We start from the raw sequence: 24419 nt of genomic DNA, 5'->3' as shown, positions 1-24419 counted from the left end.
AACATTTTTAAATACAAATGTTATTTCCTGTCTTTTTATATAGGCAGTAATAAAATGAGGTGATTAGGAAATTGATTTAAGCCTTCCTCGTGCCATAAACCCCTGCTATAGAGGTATGTCATTCCTAAATTAGGAATTAGACCAGACCTCTAAGATGCCTTCCAAGTCAGAGATTCTATGATGCTGTGGTTCTGCTTGGTTAAATTTCTAATATGTTTTACCTTCAGTTTACCACCTGTGAACATATGGGAACACATGAGCAAGAGTCACACAGACTGGTCAAGCAGCATACATAGGCTATGATCTGCATTGTTGGAGGGGACGCTCCTATACTGATAGGATCACAACTCAATTGGAGTATTATTTCACATGATATAAGGTCTTTATAGACAAAAATCTAAGGCCAAACAAAATAGGGCAGTGTGGAAACACCTACACAACCACTCTAAATTACATCTTTTTTTCCCCCTTTTTTTGACCAAAATATCTAGGTTGAAATAAAAACCCAATTTAATTTCCAGTTACTATTTTGTCTTACATACAACCTGGGGGAGGGAGGAAGTGGGAAATGGCAATCTTGGAAGCAATTCTAGGTGACATTTTTCTATAATCCTTTTTTTTTTCATTTGCAGTATTTATGACAGCTCCAGAACAATCTACAATAACTACTATTTCTACAGGAGATTGGATGTAGTTTTCACTTGAAATAAAAGGTCATACTCAATTACAATTCTTTTCCTGGCTAATTAGTATTAGCAACAAACCAGCATCCATACAGCCCATTGAACTCCCAAGATGCTATGTCATGTTAAGCTTTAGGCCCTCTGACTACATGACAGGTAAAATCAAAGAAACTTAAGGTATTAAGATAATACACTTCCAGATATGGGCTGAATTTTGATTAATGTACCAGGTGATGACATGAGACCAATGTGATGAATGCAATAATTATGTTTCACATCCTGAAGCCAATGGAAATCTTACTTGATATAGAAGAATGACTACTTGTTTCTGGCACACCTGCTTCTAAAGTTGGTGCAGAGGAAGATTCTCTGGGCATGTCCAAAGTTGAAAGTCCTTTAGCAGAAGGATCTATAAAAAAAAAAAATGCTACTTAAAACCTCAAAAAAAATGGATTAAAGAAAAAAGCCCAAGAACAGTTTTCATTCTCTTCTTTCCCTTATATTTTCAGGCACTCTCAACTCTTCATATGTCTTCTGGTAGGGGGACTAGAAGACTCATAAAGAGCTGCATCCAAGTCACCTTTGATATCTCTAAACCTATCTCTTGAGAAACAACCCAGAGCAAAGTTACAAGGTAGAGATTCTGCATTCTGCTGTTTGATTGGTGATTCAGTCTGAAACCCTGGACAAATCAACTTAAACTTCATGACATTGTTCATTTAACAGCACCTTAAAATGTCAGAGCTGGAAGGGATTTAGATAATCTCATCTAATCTAACCTCTTCACTGTATAGAGCAGGAAACTGAGGCCTAGACGGGTGAAGGGATTTTCCCAACGTTGCCAAATAAATTTAGGGCTTGTATTTATTACTTCATTACTCAGGCAAGTAGCAAGATAAGCTTATTTTCTCTACTATTTAACAACAATGTGCCATTGTTCCAAGATGAAAAGTGTTTTCTCAGTTTTTTCTCATTTACCCACCATCAAGAGGAAATTAATTTGGCCTGTTATGCTAACAAGTTATTATTTAAGCATCTAAAGGTTTTATTTTTATTTTAACCATTTGGATTGAAATTTTTCTAAAAGATATCACATACTTCCCAAGTTTCTTAAATTTAAGATACAAAATCATGAATTTAACCTTTTATTAAGTAGCGATCATCATTATCTATTATGTTCACCAAATACAATACAAAGTAATAGAGTGATGCTCACAGGGTCAACTGAGATGGGCAGAATAGTTTTCCCCATTCTAAACAGCCCTAGACTGCTGTGCTTTTTAAATTTTTATAGAAAAAACTCCTACTTTTCATGTGGAAAACTTGCAACCTTAGTAGTTCTCAGCTAAATTCTGAACATTAAGAGGTTGCCAGATAAGTGATTTCTAGATAATTGTATTAAACTTTTTCCCAAGTTTATACATTGCCTTTCTACACCCTGGCTGTCAGATTGTCAATGAATACTTCTTATTACTATCAGGATGCCTAACTCTAAGAGATACTTCCCCATACTTCTGTCTTTCCTCAAACATTTTTAATTAGCTTTAGGTTAGGATACCACCTATATGTACACTCCATGAACTCTAGATATGGACTTTTTTCTATCTATGTGTGCTGCTCAAAGGATTCTTCCGCTTTCTTACTGGTTTTCCACTATGCCTCAGATAGTAAGTAGATGCTTGGTAATTGGCCTCCACTAGCTAAGGTATTATTATACTACAAAATTTCCTAAGAATTACTAGCCATTCAAATAAAGTATAACTAAAATGACTATGTTCATTAAAATAACAAGGATAATGGCAAGAACATCTGGAACTGGAGTCAGGAGATCTGGATTGAAGTCCCAACTTTGCCATTTACTAGTTGTATGACCTTGGGCAAGTTACCCAAATTTTCTGTTTGTTTTTTCAGCTATAAAAGGAGAGGATACACCAGAGTCAGAGAACATGGGTTCAAATCCTACCTCTGACACTTAGTACCTATGTAACCTTGGGCAACTACTTGACCTCCCTGGCCCTCATTTTCTTCTTCTATAAAACAAGATGGCTGGACTAGATGACCTCTGAAGTCTCTTTCATCTCCTAGATCTATAATGCTATGATCCTTCTGACACTAACATTACATGAGAACTCTGAAAAACGCCAGCCAGTCTAAAAAACATACTTCTTCCTTATCCTCCTCCATTCCCAAACAAAGAATAAGTCTCTTCCTGATTGTTACCAAAAGTGATTTTCTGAACTGCCTTTCCCCAGGCTTCCATTTGAGGATAAATATCCCTCTTGCACTCATTCCTTTCAGTATGTTCTTGCTATTTACTTATCAGTAAAGTACAAAACTACCAACGAATCCAAAACCAACAGATAATAAGAATGATTAAAGGTCACATTTTATCAATTCCTCATTTATATTTGTGGTTTTAAAAAAAATTCTTGCTGTAGTTCTCATCTTGAAAGAAAAGCCTTGTCATATGGCAGTAATCTTAAGTGTATCACTAAGAGGATGTGATGTATAATGGATAAAGAACTGGCCTCATAATCAGAAGGACCTAGGTTCAAGACCTTCCGCTAATACATAATTGCTGTGTGATACCCTAGGCAAGTCTCTGAATCTTTCCCCAAGCAACTCTCTGTGATTATAAATTGCTATATGGTTCCCAATCCACATTGGTAGAGGGTGTTTCTTTTTTCTTTTCTCTTTTTTTTTTTTTGACTTAGGTGATCGGGTTAAGTGACTTGCCCAGGGTCACACAGCTAGTAAGTGTTAAGTGTCTGAGGCTGGATTTGAACTCAGGTCCTCCTGACTCCAAGGCCGGAGCTCTATTAATTGCACCACCTAGCTGCCCTAGAGGGTGTTTCTTTACTGGGAGTTTCTTGCTCTGATAAAATCACAGGTCCAGACTGGAAAAAAAAAATTTTAAAAAAACAAAACATATTACTTTAGGCCAATTATTTTTACTCTGCTTTCTCTTTGTTTATTGATTACTTCCTCTTTTTACAGATAACATAATAACACATCAAAAATGGTTTCTGCATGGCCTGGAGCATATCAATAACCTCTGAATCTCAGTTTCCTTATCTGCAAAAGGAAAGAGTCCCTTGTAGCTGTAACATTTCCATCTAGTTCTCATATTTTATTATCACATACTCTAATGCACTTTCCAAAACTAACATTTTACATGCTATGTCCTAACATTCTGCAGATGTGTATTCAGGTGCCTTCCAGCTCTAATATTCTATTAGTCCATCATATTAGTAGTCTATACGAGCAACCAAGCCTTCTAGTTTTAATATCAGCAGATTTTCTTATTGAATGAATGAAATAATTAACAATAGAGTCTAGTTTCTCAACTCTAACTCAGAGAGAGGGGGAGAGGGGGCTGTGAATAGTGAGGGCTATAGGATAGAGATGAATAAGGATGAAGAAGAAGATACCTCACATACAATACCTAGATTATATAGACACAAATAATGCCTAGATTACGTAGACACCATATCCCCATATATTCTAGGTGTGCAACTAAGAAAGAGGAAGTAACAAGCTATCATTAAGCAAAAATAATAATTCTCTAACTGCAATAATAAGTCTAGCTCTAAGTTGCCCAAAGCTACTCTTACTTAAAAGTCACCATAGCCTTACCTGTTAATGGCAGATCCAGTTTTCTACCTTCTCTAAATTCATTTAGTTAGCAATTGCTGATGACCTACCATCTACAATGGAATGGAAGTCAGAAGACTTAGATTCTAGTCCTGACCCTGCTACTAAATAGTTAAGCGACCTTGCTTGGGCTCATCCCTTGACCTCTCTGGGCCTGTTTTCCCACCTCACATAAGGGAGTTGAAATAGATGATATCCAAGATCTCTGACAGTTATAATTTCTATGACTCTCCATGACTCTGTTAGGTACTCAAGAACAGCATCTAGCACCCTACAGAGCAAGAAGGGAAAATTAATAAAACAAAGATTGTTATCAAAGGGGACAAATGTCTCGATGTCATTTATTTTCATAGGATAACAGAAAGAGCACTGGATTTGGACCTGAGAGACCTGGGTTCTAGTTGTGGGTCTGTCACTAACTTTGTATAGGGTTCTGGGTAAAGTGATTTAACCCCTCTGGACCTTTGTATGCCTATTTGTAAAACAAGGTTTGGAAAGAGGTGTAGAATAGATAATATTGCTAAAATTCTTTCCAGCTCTAATACTCTATAACTATTTTTTTCAAAATAATCATTCCTAACCAGTCCTATTTCTCCTAGTAAGCTGTAACTTTCTTGATACAAACTAAAGAGATAGAGAGATGCAAACAGCACTATGTCAAACCTTCAGGAAACCTGAAATGTTTTAAGATAACTTAAGTCTATTGGTACCTGAACTGTTCACCTTGATACGCTTAGAAACTCTGCTTCCTGGAGAGCATTAAAAATGCCACTGAAGCAGAGAACTGTAGTGTTATGACCATGTATCATCATCAAATGGTATTTATTAATTACCCACATGCCCTCCATCTATATATATATATATATATATATATATAAGAATCTTGATCCCTATGGATCACATTAGTTGTAACTAATGTTTAGATTCCTGAGAGCTGAGAATTTCTAAAAAGCTCTGCATATTTAGCTAAATATGTAATCAGCTGTGGACTCTAAATGAGTATATAGTCAACTCTCAATAACTTGGGGCCTTTTCATCTGGTCCATGACTTAACCGAGGCCCTTCATTTCTGCTCCTCCTTTGGGGTCTCTTACTGCTCACTAATGGGTGTGCAGAAAAGAATGGAGATCTATTTTGCTTCTTGGTGTAGCTCTTGTGAGGAAGAGAAGTGAAAAAACTGGCTCAGAACAAGGCTTTAGGTATATCAAGTCTCTCCTATAAACATGGATAAGCAAGAGTTGACCGTATTGCTTAGGAGACAACAAAGACTGTGACATCTAGGCAGCCAGTAAAACCACATTTGAATCCAACATGCTATTTGGAGCAGGAGGGAGTCAGGGTGGTTTCTGAAGCAATTATAATGTCAGAAGTTGACATTATAAGAATAAAGAGTTTGATGCATATTCAGGACCAGAATTCTATCACAGTTGCACAAACCTCAGGGAAAGACTCAGTGGGTGGGTGCGTGTGGAGTATGGAGGGGGAAGAGAAATGTGCTTACCTGACTCTTTCTGCTCTCCCAGTTTGTCTAGAATGTTGAAGGAAATGTCCAGGTACTCTCTCTGAATAGCACTGACCGCAATCTTCCTCTGCTTCCTTTGCCGAGGCACAATCTGGATCTTAAATTCAGACTCCTCAGTTCCATCCTCTCCTGCCTTTTGTTCAGCATTCTGCTCTGTGTCAGACTCAGCACTAGCATCAGGCTTTTCACTTTCAGACTGACTCTCAGCATCTTCAGGAACTTTAAGGAGAACCGTTTTGGCACATAAACTTGAGTTCTGTCCACCTTCCTTTTCTTCCTCCACGCTAAGCTCAGTGCTATCATCAATTGACATCTCAGGAAGGGCAAAAGATTTCTGCAGAAGGTCTCGCTTCTGTTTCAAAGTGAGAGGGCTACCACAGGAAAATTCTTGAAGTGCCTCTAGCTTTGACAACTCTTCACCATCTTTTGGCTCTTCAGAAAGCTGGGGAAAGATTTCCTTTTTCCCTGATGACTGACTATTTCTTCTGTCTTTGGAAGTAAAATCTTTAGAGCAATCTTCTACACTAACTTGCACAAGAGGAGTTGTGCTTAAACTGAGCACAGAGGATCCAGTGGGAGTTGAAGGAAAGGAAAGAGTATTTTTACTAGAGATACCCTCAGTACCTTGTTCCATTGCTTCCTCCTCTTCATCACTTTCCACTATTCGGAGAGGAGGAAGAGGCTCAAAGACAAGTGAGTCACTGTCTGAAGTGGAGAGGATAGAGCACTTTTCATGCCCTGATGTGGAATCTGATGACAGATCAATAAGATCTAAATCCTCTTTAGGAGTAGAAGGTTTTTCTGGAGAATCAACTTTCATCTCAAATGTCTCCATGCAATTTAATCTGACTTCTGGTATCACTGGTCTTCGGGTTTCTTGAAAACCCTCTATAATGGGGTTCTCAGGGATTTCTGTATTGTCCAACCTGGTAGAAGAATTCTGTCTGGGTCTTCCACAATCATTTTGTCTATGTGTGATGTAAGCAGCATGGGTAGATGGCTTATCTATATCGCACCGGTCTATGCAGGACTTCCTACGATGCTCATCTAAGGTAAACAACAGGGAGTCTGCATTCCCTATATCAAGAGATTTTTGTTTTAAAGAGCGCAGCTTTTTTTTCTGAATGCTTTCTTCTCTCACACAGCGTAGAATGCTGTCTTGCAATGCACCCGTTTCTCTATATTCAGCCAGTTCTATTTCACCTGATTAAAACAGAAAAAGCTAGTACTATTTTACTTAACGATTCACTTTTTTCCCCTCACGCTCCAGCACATAATTGGTATAAACCATAATCCACAACCCCAGCACCACCAGTGGGGAAAACTGACTTTCTGGGCAAGTTCTTAGCAAGGATTTCTAATCGCAAGAATCAGATTAGAACAATGCCATGGGAGAACCAAAATGGTCCTCTAAGGTCTGTTTCTGCAGACAATTAGGTTTCCAAATAATTCCTCCGCTCTGTTCAGCTGGGCCCTAGATGGGGTTTGTTCGGCTGAATCAGCTCTAAGGAACTGTATTCAGGTTATGTGGAAGAGAAGCAAACATTTTGCAACAAATCAAATTAAGCAATGGCCCTCTGAGACAATCATGACAATTAATGATGTATCTGTCAATCCTCGTATATATATAAATGTATCTATATATATACTGTTTGTGCATACATATATATCGAAATCAATAATATTAAAAAACGTGTAGTAACATAATCAAATTAAGTTTTAGCCTAAAACAAACAGTAGAGTACAACATTTCTGCATAAAATTACTAAGATAAAAAATTCATACTTCTCTGCACATTCATCTCAACCGGTTGATATTTCACCATTTTGCTGCCGCCTATCCTTTTCAATCTTGCAAAAAAAGTTTGAGACTCCTTATTGCAGGGTCCAGTAGGTGTATCATGAATATCAGATTCATCAAAAACACTATCTTCCTCTAATTGGGGAGAGAAAGTCATAATTACACTTAAGAGACTCCACCATCTCTTAGGCTGTGTCTACACTAGTGTTTCCATGAAAGCATTTGTGGAATTAAGTTTTGAGGAAAGTGTTCTACACCAACCTAGCTCAAGTCATGGCTTGGTACTGTTTCCAGATTTCAAATTTTCCACCTGTGCAGCACAGCAACCTACTAAAAGGTTGCCCATCACACTTCATGCTATGGCATCATTTCTAGGATATAGATCGCATTACCCCAATATGGCCAAATGGAGGAAGGGAGCTGTTAAATGCTCTTAAAACTGTGTGATACTTCTTCTTTATTCCTGGGATACTGGCTAAGCCAAATTATTTTCTTTTTTTTTATTTGTTTTGTCTGGGTTTTTGAGTCTACTTTGACAAAAAGAAATTAAACTAGACAAGACTATGTTAGAATGTGTATTTTTTTTTAATCCTGGGGTTTTTTAAGACTAGTGTAGACACAGCCTAGCGCTACATGCACCTTTTTGTAAATGCAAAATACTGTACTCTACATTTGATAATGAAACACACAACACGAAAAAGCTTATAAAAGCCATTTGTTATCTCAAAAGCTCCACAAATGATTATGGACTGAAAGAGTAAATAAAAAAACAAAAAAAAACAAAAAAAAATTTCTCCTAATACAATTAAGATTCTTCCTCTGTGGTATTCATCATATGTTACTGTAATATACCTCATGAAATCCCAAAAGCATCTTAGTCTTTCATAGTCCTAAGGGTCAGCGTACACACACACACACACACACACACACACACACACACACACGCTAAGTTATTTGTTCAGTGTCCTTGTCTGGGTGCCACATCCTCTTTTGGATTTCTCCTGGAGAGCCACTTTTAAATCACAGATAGGGCCAGAGGCAAATTAAGGATGAAAACAACAAAGATCCAGAAATTCTTTCGGAAAGTCTACTTCCTTTCATATTTTTATTATGCCCAAAAGGCAACAAATGAGCAAGGGAAAAAACTACTGACATGCATCAAACACCATGATTAACAAAAACAGCATCCTATTCTTACTCATCAGGACTTATATACCTTAAAGACATTTTTTTAGATTTATTCTCAATGAAATAACAGTGTTAAAGTACAACCTTTTGGGGCCTATTATCTGCAACAATGAAGCCAAGGTGTGGTCATGATATTTTTTTTATTTTTGGGGTATTAACCATATGCTAGTTGAAGTAGGAGGAAAATAACTGCACTTCAGGTATCACTCTTACCCTACCTAGATTCTGCAAGTTAATTTGACATCAAACAGAATCCATTAACAAAATTACATATGCTGAACTTTTTATCCAAATGAAAAATAAATGCTTATGATGAATTTGCCTTTAGGATTAAGGCCCAACTGCTGAGCTATATAGATATAGCATTGCTACTGTCATTGCTCAAAGAAAAGACATTATGTCCAAATATGCTTTTATATGACAATGACAGGTATGTTGGTTCCACTTCTTAGCTCTCCATTTGAAAAAGTAAAATTCATGGAGTATATGATTCCCTTTTGATTCCACTCCCAGAGTTTGAAAATATTGTTCACTAAGCTGCTGAATGAACAGAAAACTATGTCCAACCCCTGTCCAAAAACAAGAGCTAAAATCAATTTCTATATCAATCTAATCTGTAGAACATCTCAGAGGTTAGGAAAAGTGAGGGGTTATGGCTACATCAGGGCAGATTTTTGATAGCCCTGGTAATCCAAAGGTAACTTGACCCTTGGATCCCATTCTAGAGTCAACCTAGAACTTTGAATTGTCCTGGAATCAAATTGACATCTGTATATAATGAACCATTATCCAAGGTGAAGTAACAATTCTTGGTTCAATCAAGACTGCTATCTGCACCCCTATAGTTCATTGTAATATCAATTAGCTCCAAATAGGTCAGATGAAGTCAATTAAGCATTTACTGTGGAAAAATGCCTCTGCTCTTCAAATCTGCTCTCATAAGAATATTTCTGATATTAATTTCATTTCTCTTAAGATTTCCTTTTATTGTTTCATTCCAAGAAAAATAATTACCTGGCAAAATGCTCACTAAAACAAGGTCATTATAATCTGTGTGCTTAAGCTGTTTGGGATGTATTCCCTCATGAGACAGCAAATGAAATAACATATATGAAGTCTTTTGCAAACCTTAAGGTGAACTATTATTGTGAGCAGAATCTTGAATCACCAATACAGACCTCATTATTGACAGATGACAACAGGAGATGTTTTCAAGCCTAGAATTCATTCAAATTATGATTCTGATTTCAGAAACAAACTTGAGAATTTCAAAATGATGGCTCCTTAAAGTGCTGGAGAAAATAGTATTTTTTTGGTGGTATGTCAAAGAAAGAAATTTCCTAATGGTTTTGAAAAGGTTCACAAAGGCTTTGTCACTAAACATCAAATGATTCATGGAGAACAATACTATTCATGTGAAAAGAGACTGGCAATTTCTCTTCAAGGAGCATTTGAAAATTTAAAAAACCGTGTTAGGAGGGAAAGTTATAAAAAGAAATAAAGGATCAATATGTAGCTTGACTCTGAAAGACCCCTCTCTCCTAAACACATCATGCAAGGTGTATTAAGCAGAATAGGGTGTAAAATTCAGATGCTGAAAGTACCTTTTTCTTTCTCACTATATCTGCTGATGTTACTGTTGTCACTGTACAAAGGTCCTGCAGTAGCATGAGGTCTACAGCTATGATACTGTGCGTTGAGTGTATTGACTGTTATATGGATCAGATGCAACATAACCTTGCTGATATCACAATCTCGGTATGGATACTGCAAATAAAATGAAATATATTATAGATACAAATGTATGAAACGTTTCACAATAATCTTGTTAATTAGTTTATTCAGCAAATATTTATTGATTGCTTACTATATAAAAGGCTTCCCTCCAGGAACTTACAATCTACTGAGAGATATGATAAGTAATCATAAATACAAAGCAATATAAAGAATTTCAAGAGGGACAGGGAAGGAAAGAGAGAGAGAGAGAGAGAGAGAGAGAGAGAGAGAGCAGTAACAAATGAAGGAATAAGGCAAAGCCTTATGGAGGAGGTAGCACCTGAGTTATGCTTTAAAGGAAAGTAACAGTTCTAACAGGCAGGAGTGAGGAGGGAGTGCGACTGATAAATGCAGGGACACTAATGCAAATCAAAGAAGTAGGGCTTGGAACATTGCATGTGGAGAAAAGCTAGCAGGTCAGCTTGACCAGAGCAGAGTATGTATGAAGGGGATTACCAGGAAATAAAACTGGAAAAGGAGATAAAAGAACTATGAGAAATAACAAAGTTTGCAGTCTACTATAGAGATATGAAATAAAAACACATAAATAAAATAAGCGACATTTCATGTTAAGTTACATGAGGATCAAGGCAGGAAGGTCATTATTGATAAGGGGGATTATATCAGGCTGCACAGAAGAAGTGATATTTGCATTGAGCTTTGAAAAATGGGTAAACATACACTATGTAAGCAAGAAGAAGGCATTGGAGGCATATGTGATAGCCCAATCAAAGGTATGGAAGTTGGAGCATATACATTACATTCTGGAAACAAGAAAAAGACCAGTTTGGCTAAAGTGTACATGGAAAATAGTGATAAGAGACAAAGCTGGAAAGGTAAAATAATGCCCGACTGTAGATAGCCTTAAATTACAGGCAAAGGAGTTTGAATTATACTTAGAAAAAATAGGGAGCCAGTGAAGATTTCTGAGCAAAAGAATGACATATCCAAATTTAGGTATAATAAAGTCTAGACTAGTATAAAGACTAGACTAAAGGGAAATTAAATTGGAGGCAGAAAAATCTGCTGGGAGGCTAATGCAATAGTTTAGTCAAATGGAATGAAGGCCTATACTATGGTAGTGACAACAGAAATAAGAAGAGGGAAAAAATGGATTCAAAATAGGTTTAAAAAGAGAAAATCAATAGAACAAAGTAATTGACTGGATATAAGAAAAGGGAAAGGAAGTGACAAAGACAATTCCAAGGTTTCTAACATGGGATATTGACTAAATTTATATAACAACCTCCCACTGTAATATCATTTGGCCACAGAACAGACTAGCTTAGTTCAGCCCAGGAATAGTCTATATTATAGTCTCAGGTTTATTTAAAGATCCATTTTAAACTCTCTAGTCTTAATTTCGGCCACTTAGGAATGAATCTCTATTTACAACATAGCTCCTATGGAACTAACGTTCCCCTGTAATATTGCTTTCCTTTTATTAAATTTTTAGATAACCAATTAATATTAGATGTCAGTTTGGTACAAAGAGCATTGGATTTTGTATCAGAGATGGAGGTTCAAATCCTGGTTCTAATACTTACTATCTGTGTAACCTTGAGAAATTCACTTTACTTTGACCCATGTCAAAGTTTTCTTAACTGTAAAATAAGGATGATAATAATGCCTCTATTATCTTACCCTCAAGGGCTACCGTAAGAGAGAAAATGAGATAATACATGTAAGGTCCTTTGTAAACTCTGAAGTACTATATAAATGTCAGTAATCACTATAAACTCTTTAGGAGTTTTCACAGTAGCTATTGGCCTGCAAGAACCTCAAGAACGAAGATTATGTCTCATCTAAAATTTGTATATCCCTCAGAATACCTAGCACAGTATTCTGCACTAAGCACTTAATAAATGTTTGTTGGGATACTGAAATATTTTAAGACTCTCTCCCAAGTATCTGTATAGACCTCAATTCCCAGTTACATAAGGCTAATTTTCTTTGAAGACTCATTAACACCATGCCTGAAGTTGCAGAATGGCTGCCCAAGTACTATGCTAACACTAGATTCCCTAAAAGGATCATTGTGCCCAGAATGGAAAAGTAACAAAGGTGGCTCACCTTATAAAGAATAACGAGTAATGCCTTCAACCACATCTGCCGAATATGAGGCTTCAGGGACCACAGGGAGCAACGAGGCGGCTGCTGAAAGTAATGTCGCAGTTGAGGACAAGAGCAGTACTTAAGCACTTGAACCACTAAAGGGAGGAGATGTTTTCCCAGATTGATGTTATAATCCATCACCTGAAACAGACATAAATTGAACATTGAAAGCAAATAGAAGCATCATGCTTACCCTCCCTCTTCTCTTTGCCTTGCTGGTACCCTCACTCCCACGTTCCCTTCACTAACTAGCTATTCAACATCTAGCAAAGTCCTGAAGTAAGTATTGTCAGGAGACAAAGACGTAAAAAACAATGTCCTGATACAGTTTACGCTCTAATAAGAGGAAAAGACATGAACATGAGCAACTACAATACAAGGCAGAATATGCCAATGCCCTAAGAGAGATGCAGTTCTCACTCCCTTCATGAAGTCTTCCCTGACCACTCCCACCCACAGTCTCTTACCCATGAATTACCTACACTAGTTATCTACATCCCTCACAGCATCATAAAGTCATGGCATCTCAGAACTGGAAGAGGCCTATGAGGTCATCTTGCCTATCTAATTCTCTGACTTCTATACCTTCCCCAGAAAATGGCTAGAGACAGTGTGTTGTAGGGAAAAGTGTTCTAGATATGGAGTCAGGCATTCTGGACCTGACCTGGCTCTGAATGAAAAGCAGCATGTAGTGGATGGAGAGTTTGCCTTGGAGTCCTGCATCTGTGTGAACTGGGGCATCATAACCTTTCAGTGCTCCAGGTAAGTATATCTAATATGATATGTTTGCAGAGATCTTCTAATCTGTTTTGGTAAGGGCAATTCTTCACTGAGAGCTCCCTACACTGATAAAATCATGGTCCAGATTTTTTCAAAAAAATCCTGATATATAGATATACAGACATATATATATATATATATATATATATATATATATATATATATATATATATATATATATATATATATATATACAATTAACTAATATCTGTATATTACTAATATGTTAATCTATATGTGTGTCCACAAATTTAAATGTATGTATGTATGTTTGATATATGAGGTCAGAGGCCATTCACTTTACTCACCTTTATATTATACATAGTACACACTCAAGAAATACTTAATGGAGGGAGAGATGAATGGATGAATGAATAAATGAATTAATTAATTACAAAGGACAAAGCATAAGCCTATTTTCAGTGTCAATCAGAAAATTGGAGGGGAAAAAACCTCAATTAAATGTTCCAAATGTCAAAACAAACAAAAGACTATCTATAAGACTATTGTTTATATGATACCATTACAGGTGTGAGTTCAAAGTCTGCCCTTGGTTTGGCATGTAAAATTGCACACCCTCTACCACCACTATATGAATGAGTGGCATGCATTGATCTATTAGCATCATCAAAAATAATTTTAGGAAATACTTCATTGTATAAACTATATATTCAAATACGTATAACAATAATATAATAAACATGCATAGGTAGAAAACTATGTTGGTGCTGTATAAGGAGAATTATACTGACCAGGATGGTGTAGAGGGAATTTCTGTTCTGGTACTGGAAAAAATGTTCAAACACCTAGTACGGTGACCTAAGGTTACTTCCATCTCTGACATACTGTTATTCTACCATTTTGGAGTTCTCTGAACAGTTTTAAGGGCTTGCATTAGAAACACAGTTGAAAAATTATTAATGTGTGTATGTTTATAACTAATGAACTACATATACATACACATAAAAATTCAAATATATGCATATTATATATGTATATATACATATATATGCACACATAAATGTATATATATATATATATGCTTAAATACTTCTAGTGATGGGGAATTGATATGACCATACATTAAAATCTTCTTACAATAGTACAGAAAACTTCAATGATATATCATAAGGTAAGAGGATATAAGTATTTTGTAACATCATATACTGACTTTACTACCCAAAGAAAACTCCAAAGGAAAACTTACAAGACAATTGTAGAAAGAAGGCAAGGATTATTAAATTTCCTGCTGCCTAATTTCTGTCTAACCATGTGCAACTGCTGCCTGACACAGCCATATGTTTTATACCTATAAGTGCTTGAAGGAGCTTGAAGCCACCATTCCCATTTTGAAACTTGGTATATTAAAGCACAAGCTAGCCACATATTATACCCAGAACTAGTCTTTCTCCTGGGACTTATCCAATCCCACATCTCCTCTGTAAAATGGAGTCAGTTATACTTTTATATTACCTACCTCACAGGCTTGTTTTAAAGGAAATGCTTTTTGAAATGCTATGCAAATGTGAACTTCTCTATCTCTTAAAGGTGGCCTACTTTTTCTTGCCTCCATGATTTTTCCCAGAACGCTCTCTATACTTGGCATTTCTTCCCTTCCCTTCTTTTTCTGGTAATCTGTTAAAGCCTCATATGAATGACATCTTCTTCATGAAACCAGCTCTGCTCTTCCTGGTCAGTAACACCCTTCCCCTTAAGACTGCACATAGCACATTGCTTTGCAACTCTCTAATGCTATCATGTAACGCCATGTTTGTCTTATCCCACTCCTGGACCATGAGTGCAGGGACCATGTCTTACCTTAACTTTCATCTGTCCTGCACCCACACAATGCTCCACACACAGTAGGTGCTTCAAAACGTTTGTCAAATGAACTTGTATTGTTATTACCCAATGACTCTTTGCACATTTTAGAAACTGCTTATGCTATATAGCTCGGAAGCTGACTAATTCTCGTACATGGCTTACTTAACTGAGATAGTCTATTGAGAAGTAAAACCATACTTACTTGTGCAATTCCAGCAATAAATGCATTGAAACAAGTCGAGAGGCGCATTTTTTGAGGGGCTATCATAAAGCATCCTTCTTGCTGGTCATAACCAAGTAAAACATACAAGTGCCGTTTGACTGTGTTAAAGGCCTTAGCACTACTGATGTCTGACTCCGCACTACTCTCATCTTTAGCCATAAATTTCATTAAAACTGTAATCAGCTGGTGGACTGTCTGATGGTCAATCCCAGCATCCTCAGGGAGCAGGTCTTTTATCGCGTTATCATTCTCAGGAGACTGTTGTCCTGTCAATATAAGAAATGTTGTTAGTTACATCTGTGTTAAGTTTTCATGATCTCTGACTTAGACTGCTTCCATGATATTTTAAAATTTCAGTTCTCAACAAGAAACACAAAGACATACTATGCCCAAGAAAGCAAAGCATTAGCTGGGGAGGGGCAGACCCTTCTATCCTTCAAATAACACAGCAAATCAATCTTGTAATATCATGGAAGTGGTGACAAAAATAGGATACTTTGAGTGGGAATAAGGTCATATACCATAAGCAAAACAAATATTTAATGCACTTTGCATTTGGTTGCTTTTTAAAGGGAATATCACTTTATAAAATTTTATAGTCCATGTTCCATGAAAAGTATCCCTAAAGCAGGGGTCCTTAATCTGGAATCTAGGAACCTTTTAAAAATATTTTGAAAACTATACTTAAATATAATTAGTTTCCTTTGTTACCCTGTGTATTGTGTTTTATGAATAAATATATTATTCTAAGTAGGGGGTCCATAAGCTTCACTAGATTGCCAAAGGCTTCCATTACACACACACACACACACACACACACACACACACACACACACACACACACACACACAGAGTTAAGAACTCCTGATCTAGAGTTTTATACAATAAATGTTTAAGAACAGCAACAAAAATACTCCATCAAAATCCAAGGAGGAAAAAAGGACTAAGGATATTCTTTAGCTAAAATTATTGAACAGTTGCACCATTTTGTTAAAATTTAAGGATTACAGAGTTCAAAAAGACCTCAGAGGCCACCTGGGCTAACTGGTATAAGAACAGAATCCCATCTACTACGTCTCTGATTTAGAATTCACTATTCCCAAGGCAACCCATTCTACTTTTGTACAATCTAATTCTTAGGAAGTTTTCTTTTACATTAAATAAAAATCTGTTTCTTTATAACTCTGATGCATGATGGTGCAGTAGACAGAGCACCGGACTTAGAGCCAGGAAGACTTAGCTGCATTACAGAAATATAACATAGCTTTCTTGATCAGGATTATTTAAGACCAAGAACAGCCTGAATATATTAAATGTGATGAATTCACTGAGACATCTCAGGTCTCACCTCTTTTAGATGAAAACAACGGCAAGAGGTCACATTTTTTACAGATTTGCAAAACATTTTACAAAGTATAGTTCATTTGATCCATACAAATGGGAAGGCAATGCAAGGAATAATGATTCCCATTTTACAGATGGGAACCAAGCTTCAAAGGCATGAAGTGACTTATTCAATCATATAAACGGAAAATCTAGGAGTCTGCTGCACAAGCCAATATGCTTTAGGTTTCTGATGTGAGGTAGATAAACCAGAGATCTATCTTGATAAATGATATTATACTCTTTCGGTAATTCCAATCTCACAGCATAATTATGTGCTATATGAATGATGTATTCAACAAAAGCTTTTGTGCAAAATGCTTTGCTACTGATACAACTAAAGAGAATTATAGGTTTAGAGCCAATGTCATTTTTATTTCTACTAAAAGAATGCTCGTTTCAGTGTGATTTTGGGTGGGAGACAATTATACGTGACTTTCTGTAAATGCATATATTTTTCATCCTAAAAAATTCTGCTTTGGTGGCACATGGAAATTTATCTTCAGATGTCAAGTCTGCTTGTATTATAAAAAAGGCTCAAAACTTCTACTGGGCAGTAAAACATAGGAGGTAAAATTTTCAAACCTTATTTCAGGCAGGAGATCTAGGTTCTGATCCCACCCACATCACTAACTTGCTGTGTGTCCTTGGGTGAGCCACTAAGGCAAACCTAATCAATTTCTCGGTCCCATATTTTCCTCATAATACAAAAAATTTATCTACCCTATCCAAAATATAACACTGAGATAATTAAATAAAATAATGTATATTAATGTGCTTTAAAAAAAGGTTTGACAAGTTTTTTAGGGTGTAAGACTTTGGGGTCAAGAAAGCATCTCCCTATATGGGGTGTGGACATGTATATTGCATCATGTTCAGAAGACACAGAAGACTTCTGATAGTTTTTCAATGTCCAGGGTTGCCCCCAAGATAGGGCATGTTCTTATGGCTGGGCCATAAGAGGCTGGGCTCTTATAAAGGAGCTACCGCCTTGTAAGGCCTACAATGGAGAGTGATTCAAATATTCTCAGCCCTTTGTTGGCCTCCTTTTCACCTGTCTCTCTTCCAAGGCTAGACTATAGTGTAACAGGACAGATTTGTGCTATATATGAGGGGAAATGCTAACAGCAACCTTGGGGCAGAAGCATATGTGAGTTACAGGTGCTCCACTATGAGAATAAGAGATATATGAGAATGGACCTTCCCAGCACAAGTAATGCAGAAGGATATAGCAAAAGCAGGAATGTACTTGCCCCATAAGGATAACAAGGAGGTTCCTAGACAATGTCCCTAAATCCCAGCTTCCTATAAAGGGAGGGAGTGGATTTAAGTCTCTTAGGAAACACGATCAAGTCTTCTAGCCAAAGATGGCAGTACAAGGACATGAGTTCAAAAATACAGAAAGCTGACCTTCTAGAGAAAAAAAAGGGGTTTCTATATTTGTATTGCCCTTCAGAGAAAGAGAATTGTATACATGGCCCCTGAGGCTGGAGGAACAGCAAAAGAGACCCATGACTTGCTCTTCTATGAGTATAGTGAATGTGGACTGGTATTCAGGGCAACATTATATAATCCTAAAATGACCAAACACACTACTTGAAAACGGATTAGTGTTTAGTATCCATTTCCCACACATGCATAAACATAGTCCTAAGATGTAGGTCAAGGCTCTAAAGTTCTACTTAGCAATCAAGTATTAATAAAAATAGATTGTACCTGGAGAACATTTTAGAAATGAACATGTAGTATAGTATTCATAGGTTAGGGCTACTCATAGAGAGATTTTTCTCAGCAGCTGGCTTTAATTTGATCCCTAAGAATTATGGATTCTAAATATCATAAACCCTGAGTAAGAAAGGACCTTAGAAGCCCACCAACTCCAAACCTTCAATTTTACATATGGGGAAACTGAAGACCAGAAAAGCTACATGACCATGAGGCCCAAGGTCACACAGGTAGTGCTAGGATTTGAACCCAGGTCCTCTGGTTTCTCCAGACTTCTTTGCATGGTATCATGCTGGCTCTCAAGTGCTCTGTGTGACATAAATAATCTGCAACTGTCTTTGGAGACCATACTGCCTTTGGAAGCTTATGGCAAAATTTACACATGCCACTGTACTCCTACCATTTATTATAGATAAGACATCAAGTTCAAAACCTAGTACATCAGGAGTTATGTGCACTACCAAAACACTCAGCTCAAGCAGCAATTAAAAGAAAGTACTGCATAATTAAAAGAAACTCACTTTATTTCAGGCATAGTCATTAAGGGAGGTACTCAAGAAACATGTTGATTACACTAGAAAACAAGGACCAGGAAAGTTAAGACTACAACAAGCACTATGGCTTCATTATAATTATTATTTAAAACTATCTCAATATAACTTGTGATTATCTTCTGCTTCTCTTTTTAAGTAGCCAATACCTAGCAAGTAATAATGATATAGTGAAAAATACTAAGAAATGGTTTTCTGAGCTGACCCATTTTTGCATTGTCTCAGCAAGCTTTGTTCCATATGGCAGTTCATGAATATGTCCTCCAAAAGTTGCAACTTTCTGTTGTCATTGTGAACAATCTGGTAACCAGCCCATCTCTGTTTAATCATCTTTGGTGGGTTATTTCATTCATGCAGTATCCAAGACCTTAAGGCATTTTATGTCTCCCAGAGACCTCCAGAACACTTCTAGTTTTAGTTGGGTGTCAAGGTAGGCACTGTTAAAAACAGATTAGGTTTCCAGTTAAGCCTGAAGACTGTAAATGCGAGGTGTAATATGAGATAAGCACCACACTGAAAAGTGACAGACTCCTTCCAAAGGCCTAACTGAAGGAGCAATCACTCTACTCCATGTTCCTGATGACTAAGCATGGCATTGTGATACAGTGGGAAAGGGCTGGCTTTGGAAGCATACAATTTCCATATTCAATCCTGCCTCTGCTACTTATTACTGGTATGAAATTGGGTAAGTCATATCACCTCTCAAGGCCTCAATTTCCTCTTATGTAAAATTAGGTAAATTTGACCAGATGACCTCTAAAATTTCTTCTATCTCTAAATATTTGGTTTTGGGGTTTTCATTCCATTTAATCACAAAAGAACATAAAAGTAAATGTAATGATATAATATCCACTGCAATAATATGAGTATTGTGTTGGAGGGACTCTGACAAAGGCTTTCTTTAAAATCACATACATTCTTTTACATCCTTCATTTAAAAAGAAAAAATGTACTTTGGTTCATATTTGCAATTTACATATATGAACCTCACATATAGGTTTCTCCCTCTTCCTCACTGAGTTCAAAATACATGGCGTTTTATGTCCCCTGGCCTGATGTGGTCCTTCTACAAGGGCCACATGCAGAAAGGCAGGGTGACAAAGCACAAAGAGAGAGGGCTCTGGAGTAGAGAGAAGTCTGGTCTTCACACCCTGCTCCAACACCTCCTAATTATAATTACAAGCAATCACTCTGCCTGTCTGAGCCTCAATTTTTATCCTCTATAAAATGACACTGATGCCACCAATATCACCATATGTCATGGAGAAAATGCTTCATGAGCTCTCAAGTTACCACGACAGTGCTGCACAGGCATTTTTAAAAATCTTCTGCTCCTTCTGGAAGATAAATGGACATACGACCTATGCCATGATGCTGACCTGTGCGACTTTGGCCAAGTGGCTCAGCTTCTCTGGAGCTCAGTTCCCTCATTTATAAAATGAGGGGATTGAGCTAAATTATATCTAGGCCCTCTCCAGCTTTCTATCTTGTGGTTCTGATTCTACAGGGGTCACTGAACACTTTTGAATCAGTGTTCATTAACTGGGAGATAAAGTGAATTCAGCAGGTATATGGAGTTGTCACAATTTTCACTAAGTTCCCTAAGCATTCAGGTGGGTAACATTCAGCACACAAACTTCACCACGGGATTGACTTACCATTATCCCTTTAACCCTCAGGATACTTCCTGATATATTGAAATGTACTATGACCTGTCAGATGAGAGACAGTAGCACTCTGAGTATGATCCCTTAGTCATTCAATACTAATGATTCAAAAGAATTCTTCCTTTCTTCAAGAGACAGAAATGACAACTGAGAAACTTTCAAGGGATTAGGAATGGGCCAATCGCTGACTCCTAGGTGGATGTGGAGGTAGTAATGGAGGTGGTTCAAATGTGCCGACCTTTTAAAATGTAAATGAAATGTATACTTTCCTAGAGCAGAGCTATATCACACATGTGCTCATATAAGTATACATACATATGTACATACGCATATATATTCATAGGATGGAACAGCAGCTACATTGGCTCTCCTGGGAAAAGTGCACAAGGCCAATAACATGATGTTCCTTACTGGACCAAAAATCACTGGACAAATCTAAAGTGTTCCAACCTCAGGAGCTCAGGTATCTGAATTTCTGAAGTAGGAACCTTTGGGGCTCAGCAATATCATAACCATCCTTGGCCCAGTTAAAGATATTACACCCTTTATCTTGTCTACCTGAGCCAGGTAATGTGCCCAATATGTTTATATAGCCCTTCAAATCCGAAGTACCCACCTGGTGTTTGTTCAGGTGTCCCACCGAGAGCTGGAGCAGACTGCTCATGCCTGGTCAACCTCACAGCTTAAAAATCAACAACAACTCTATTTAAATAAGCATTAAAGACAACTTGAGCCTAGAAAATATACTCAATGCTAGTAAAGCTACACTGGACAGTAAGGACAAGTTCATTCTTCATATTCATCATTAACATCAAGTAGTGGGTATCTGTGCATCAGACTATTATGCAGGCTATTAGAATGGTATCTCTGAGCTTCACAAGAACAAGAAATCTGGCTTCTAGCCTCATTACCAATTGTCATGAGTATTATAATACAAGGAAACAACTGAGGGGGAGGGGCCACATTGGAGGTAGTCTGCAAGTTGTGAAAATGCTTTTAAAAAAGTTAAAATGAAATGAGATCATTGATCCCAGCTGCTGGTTTTTAGGATCCAAAGCAATTTCACCTGAATTCATTATAAGGTCTAGCATCCCTGGGGCTTATACTCAAGTGGTTTTCCTTCTGCTGAAAATTCTAGACTGGCCCCTTCCTCTTTGCATCCCACCCCTTGCCCTGGAGAAAATCTACTTATCATTCCAAGGAACTCTGTGGACTCCCCCAAAGGAAAAAGTACCACATTTTCATAGCTTATCATAAAATCAAGAAATCATGATGTAAAGGAAAAACAAAAATTAAATCATAATTATGGTTAAAATGGCCATGTCACAAAAAGCTGTCTATTAATGAATGCCAATGTCAAATTAAACCTCTCAGCTTATGATAGGATCCAAAATGTGTTATATGGAGGTGTTTCATTGATTTCACTGTGATTATTTGGGGATTAGATAGAGCTAAACAATTAACAAATTAAATAATAATATAGCAAAACATATGCATTCTATTATGGGATATGGGCTTTTATCCATTTCTCATGCAGGAGCCATTTCTGCTTCTTAGTGTTTTTCTCCTCATTTATTAAAACAGGGAAGATTCTGATTTCCTTCTACTTCTCTAAAGCAGTGAACTATAAAGAATGACCTTTAAACAAGGAGAAGAGAGGGTGAGAGAGACAGAGACAGAGAGAGAGAGAAAGAGAAAAAGAGGGGGGGGGAGATAGGACTCTAACTTTCCTGTAGCCTGATTTTCCCTTCAGAGGAGCAATTATGATGATGATTATGATTTGGTGGGTGATTTGGGGACTTGTTCAGATGCTTCTATAAGGGGGCAGGGTAAAAAAAAAAAAAACACGTTCTAAAGCTCATTTGTAACATTTTATTCATTCCCAGTTCTGGTATGACAGATTTAGCAGATGTGCTGATTATCAATTAACTAATTCTTACATTTACTGTACTGGAAACAGAAAATTCAAAGCCTGGAATCCCAGTCTAACAATTGCTTCTCTCTGAGGTAACAATGGCCACAGAAGACCATGACCTTCTTTGTTTAAGAACTTTCCTTCCACCACCCCCAAATGCTTCTGTCAGCATTCTGTCACAGTGAAATAACCAGGGCAGCCCAGAACTGGTTAGAATAACCTCTGCACATTAGGGTTGATCTTTTAGGGGAACCTGAAAGCCAAGCCTGCTAAAAAAAAACCAAAAAAACAAACAAAAAAAAAACAGCTTAGTTGACCAAAGAAGCAACTCACTCTCTGTGAACGTTAAAAACACAACAAGTAAGCCTCAGAAAAGACATTACACAGGCTTTATCAATAGGATGCGAGAAGATACTCAACGAATTTTGGAGGTTAGAGTTTCAGGAAGGGATAGTGCCCTCTTTGATTCCACAGGCCCTTTCACGCTGTCTCTCAGGGAACGCACACTTTTCTGGCGATTCCTTGCAAAACGAGCCCTCTTGATCTTCCACAATGCTGCATCACTGAGGTTAGCAACATTGGTCCTTACAGCAGTGATCGCTTTGCAAATAGAATTAAAGAAGTTATCATTTTCCTCAGTCTGTACCACTGTACAAAAATCTTCACACAAGGTAAATGTATATATGTTGTGTGATTACTTGGAAAAAATCTTTCTCATGTATCATGTGGGATGCACACTTCTATGATGAGTTGAGGGGGCAGGGAATTCATGTCTGGTCTATGACTTTACCATTAGGCCTTAAGACCAAAACATCTAATATTTTTTAATTCAGTAGGACAAATATTAGTATAAATGTATATATAAACACAGAGGTGGGTGCCTCCAAATATGCATCAGATTATTATTAATGTGTATCATGCAGATAAATGATCTGTAAACATGTAACAATGGGTTAATGGGATGAGGGCACATCTTATAAATTTGCCGATGCACAAGTCATTAACAAAAAGGTCAAAATTTGGATCTAAGCACAATGAGTAAACAATGCAAAGGATGCAGACACAAAATGAAATGATTTGGGGCTCTAGAGGAGAGGACAAGAGTACCAGCAACGAGTTAGGACCATTTTAAAATGAAGGCACTAGGGTATCATTAGACCTTAGGAAGACAAACTCAACATTCCCTCCATAGCAAGACGTGAAACTACATGCAAAAGGACCTCTGCTCATCCTGACCTGTTCAAGTATATGAACTGCAGCTCCCCTTTAAGACTTCATTTTTCTGCTATACTTACTTGTTGGAAAAGGAAACTCTTTGTTGCAATCCAAATGCAGCTGAGCCTCCAGGGAAAGGGTCTCAAATCTATTAACAAAAAACTCCCAGCTCAATGCAGGTATATCTTGCTTTAGAAAATGTAAGAGTAAGAGCTTGCTAAGAATTGTAGGTCTATCCTTAACAACTGTATCAAACTGGAAGTCAAGGCATAAACATAGGCCCTGTTGGAGAATAAAAGAAAAAATAATAGACATAAACTTTTGGGTAACATGCAGGGATAACAATATTTTATGTTTTACAAAACACTTTATTTGTACTATATCTCATTTGTTCCTCA

General features: G+C 37.2%; 1 protein-coding gene across 1 annotated transcript in view; it reads right to left on the bottom strand.

Moving 5' to 3' along the window:
* Window positions 1-24419, bottom strand: part of UNC79 (unc-79 subunit of NALCN channel complex) — a 316047-nt gene that overhangs the window by 106634 nt on the left and 184994 nt on the right. Inside the window, 9 exon segments of the mRNA XM_078151418.1 lie at window positions 985-1092; window positions 5839-7062; window positions 7645-7794; window positions 10452-10614; window positions 12697-12879; window positions 15545-15831; window positions 21508-21573; window positions 23227-23406; window positions 24102-24303. Coding sequence (XP_078007544.1) covers window positions 985-1092; window positions 5839-7062; window positions 7645-7794; window positions 10452-10614; window positions 12697-12879; window positions 15545-15831; window positions 21508-21573; window positions 23227-23406; window positions 24102-24303 — 2563 coding nt within the window.

This window comes from Phascolarctos cinereus, unplaced genomic scaffold (genome assembly GCF_003287225.1).
Source record: "Phascolarctos cinereus isolate Bilbo 61053 unplaced genomic scaffold, phaCin_HiC Scaffold_3;HRSCAF=262, whole genome shotgun sequence".
Lineage (NCBI taxonomy): Eukaryota > Metazoa > Chordata > Mammalia > Diprotodontia > Phascolarctidae > Phascolarctos > Phascolarctos cinereus.
This window is presented reverse-complemented; position numbering and strand designations above follow the sequence as displayed.